General features: G+C 42.4%; 1 protein-coding gene across 1 annotated transcript in view; it reads right to left on the bottom strand.

Moving 5' to 3' along the window:
* Positions 1–2284: 2284 nt before the first annotated feature.
* Positions 2285–3718, bottom strand: part of AAR2 (AAR2 splicing factor homolog (S. cerevisiae)) — a gene marked incomplete at its 5' end in the record, with an annotated part of 5375 nt that continues 3941 nt past the window's right edge. Inside the window, one exon of the mRNA XM_009574400.1 lies at positions 2285–2452. Coding sequence (XP_009572695.1) covers positions 2285–2452 — 168 coding nt within the window. The remainder of the gene's footprint in view (positions 2453–3718) is intronic.

Genomic DNA, 3718 nt, shown 5'->3' with positions numbered 1-3718 from the left:
CAATAACAACACACTTTTCCCTCCCAAAATTTATACCCCGCCCCTTGCAAACATCCAACATATGTTGCTTCATATGTGCCAGCTTCCCTTTTCTCTCAAAGTGTGCAATTGATTCATATAATGGAGTTGAATTCTGAACACCTCAACCTGTATTTAGCCGAAAGTTCGCTGCTTCTGTTTCACATCTAACAAAGGGACTGTGTCCCCAAAGGCCTGTTTCTTCCTCACCTATTTTGTGGGTCTAATAAGAGATATTACCTCTCCCTATTACAACCTTGCAAAAAAGAAAAAAAGCACAATGGAAGTACAATTATATTCCCTTTTCTCAGTTGCTAAAAGTGTAGTTACACACTTTGGAAGTTAATTTTCAGTTATTGTTTTTGAGATTTAACAAAGACACACTCCCATTAATCTATTCATCAAACAAGCGGGAGCATTGCCAGGACAGCCTGCACAGCGCTGACGCTGCCCGGCCAGCCTGGTCTGTAGCCATGGAGCACTGTTCCTCTCTCCCTTCCAGACAGGCAGGTCCCTGGGCTCCATGCTACCTTCGCTACTTACTACTTACATCAGTGATTGGTGTTCTGCTCCAAAGCAACAGAACCAGTCATCAGGTTGGTGCAAAGAGCCAACAAACCAAAAAGGCACCTTTATCAAAGCTGGGGCCATTTATTACAAATGATTTGTCCAACTGGCAACTGCAAAGACAGCACTGCCTGTGGATACAAAGAGCAAGAAGACAAGAGGAGAGCACAGTCAAAGTACTGTACAAAACATCTCAAGGGTGTTAAAGACAAAAAAGCATGGAAAGAAAGATTTAAGAACAGAACACTTGCCAAATCAGAGTAACCTCCCCTAAGGGCCTGTGGTCAATATGGAGTGCATTTAAAATGGACAAACCAAGACCATTACCAGAGTAATGGACTGCAGAGCCCTTGAGAAAAGGGAGGAAACTGCACCAAGCAGTAGACAAGGGCTTCTGACAGCCGATTCCTGCGGTAATTCCTGATTATCTGGAAACACCTCATCACATACCTTCTTCCCAGAACACGCTGCGCTTTGTGCTATGCCATGTACCATTTTACTATGAGTTGTCCTCGGATGTCGCAGATACCATTGTGATGTTACTTCTGGGGACACTGGACATCCCAATGAGAAAGAGATAGCAGTGTCACAGTACCATAAGCTTTGGCTAAATAACTAAAAAACTATTCGTACAGACGTTTTCTGTAGGCAAGGCTGTTGAGATTTATTTTGAACTATAAAAGACTAACAAACAGTGTTATCTTGTTAGACATGCATACAGACGAATTCTTGAAGGAGTCTAACAGCCGAGAAAGTAACAAACGGGTGGTTGGAGTAAGTCCCCGTGCAGCTCTGAAAGAGCACCACAAGTTTTCTTACAGCCTACCTGTGGGAAACGGGGAGAAAGAAGAGACTGTCACCAGTGAAAATATGTAAAGATTTCCAATTATAACACAACAGAGGATCCAGTTCATGTGGAAGTCTGACCTTTTATCTCATGCTGGCTATCTTCTTCAAGACCTGGGTGACTCATGTCCAATAACTCTATTTCTTGTTACCAAACTGTTAACTTTCTTTTACATCAGGCTAAACAGAGTGTCATTAGTAAATACAAAAGGCTTTAACAGGATGGGAGGAATAAGGTACCTCAGTATTCAGGGTATGAAATGGGAGGAATTTTGCTGTGGCTTTGAGTCCTCCTCCACAACAGATCATTGCAATAAATCACAGTTAGCAGCAGAAGCATCCAACACAATTTTGAAACAGTTGCGGTTAGATCCCTGTAATGCAAGCCTAGGAAGAGCAGAACTTCTCAGTTCATAGCCTGAGTTCAGGCTGTCCAAAACTGCAATAACCAGTCACGTGGGCTTACACTCCTCGCTCAGGAGGTATCAAATCGGAGCAGCAAAGGCTTCAAGTGTAAACCACAGATGCTCTCCAAACAGGGTGTCAGCTCCAGCCCAGGAAGACGGAAGGGACCGGGGATCTAGAGGTCAGCTGAGTACAGAATGAGGAGATGCTGCAGAAAAGCTAGGGAAAAAACAAGGTGTCCAAAGTAGCCGCGTGACAATACTCAAACTCCTCCAATAATTCTGGTCTCCTTGCAAAGTTAGGAATCCTCCTGGGTTTTCCACATCTGCTTCTACAGCAGAAAGAGGAGTCAGCTTCAGAAACAGACTTTAGGAAGCTGGCAAGGTTGGAGAAGATGTGGAGAAAGAGTTATTTTAACAAGCTGTTTGTTTCTAAGCGACCACTTTGCTTAGTCCACCTGCACGCCCTCAGGAAGTTCTACCACTACAGGAGCGCAGTCATCAGGCTCTGCCTCAAAGTCCCATTTAAATTTCTTCGTTAGATGAGCCTTGAATTTTTCAGCCTTTTTCTTTAGGGTCCCATCAACAGCACCACTGCACGTGCAGGAAAAAAACACCTAAAAGAACAGAGTAGAGGTCAGTAAGAACTCAGCCATGGCACAAGCTGCGCATCTCTTTCCTACAAAGACATCGCCAACAGGGTTCACCAGGAAAAGTTTCAGGTTAGGCCACTGGTAAGGGATCTACCAGCCTGGAAACCACTCCAGCTTTGGGGCTACCTAAACAAAGCCTACACTTCTCCTCTCATCCCACGCCAAGACTCCTGCCTTCACTCCACTGAGTCAGCATTAGAAATATTTGCGCTAAGGTAATAACTTTGTTTCAAGCAAGAGTATATATGTAATTAAATATGTACTACGGAATTCTGAAATACTCTTAAGTGTGAGCAAAGAAAAATGTCTGAGCAGAAGGTAAAAAAAAAAAAAAAGAGGACCATCAGTTTTCATTTGCCACATAGCCAATTTTACAGCATGTGTCAAAAAGTCCAACAAGTAATTATACTCATCTTTTTGTAATATGGTATCACCAATATCTTAGGATACAGAGGAAACTTAATAAAATGACCTTGAAGGTAACAGAAGAATGGGAGCTCTCTGGAAAAAGTCCAGTTATCCCCAGCACAGCCATTCCCTTGAGCACAGGGCACCGAAATCTGGACTAACGTCTAAGGGTGGCTCCCCTGCATCATCCAAACACACTCAGATCTATTAACTTTTCACAAATTCACAGCTTCTGTTAGCACTTTGAGAGTTAAAGCACCTGTGTGTGATTAAACATGGCATTTAGCCTCAGAGCCCATCTCTCATCAGGCTGCTTCTGCTCCTCTTCTGAACTTGTGATCCAGAATTCATTTCCATAGGAAGAAACTTGTATTTCAAAGTCAAAGAAAAAAAAAATCATTGCATGATGGAAGTGAAGGGAAAGCCCTCTGGGGAAAAAGCAGGCTCTTATTTGGGAGAGACCTACTGACAGCTGGATAAAACACTGACAATGAGCAGCAAAGTTTGTTGCTTTGTTTGTGATCATTTGCCTTTTCCTTGTTCATTCTACCATGAAACTGCCTCTTTATAACAAAACTCCCTTACACAGCAAGGCTGCTATTTAAAAAAAAAAATTAAAAAGATTATGCTTCCCACTTCTCCTCGATGAATTGCACATTAAATTAGTTATTTCATCAACATTTTTTTTCTTTAAACATTGTTAGGGGTGCATATTCAGTGGAGGTTATGCTATACTCTTCTTGCCTTAGATCAAACTCCAAAAATAAGGTTGCTGTATTCAAAGCTGAGCAAAAGCTAACACAGATAATACACTCCCCCCCA

Source organism: Fulmarus glacialis, unplaced genomic scaffold, assembly GCF_000690835.1.
Source record: "Fulmarus glacialis isolate BGI_N327 unplaced genomic scaffold, ASM69083v1 scaffold26463, whole genome shotgun sequence".
Lineage (NCBI taxonomy): Eukaryota > Metazoa > Chordata > Aves > Procellariiformes > Procellariidae > Fulmarus > Fulmarus glacialis.
Note: the sequence above shows the minus strand (reverse complement) of the source record. Positions and strands in the feature narration are given on the sequence as shown.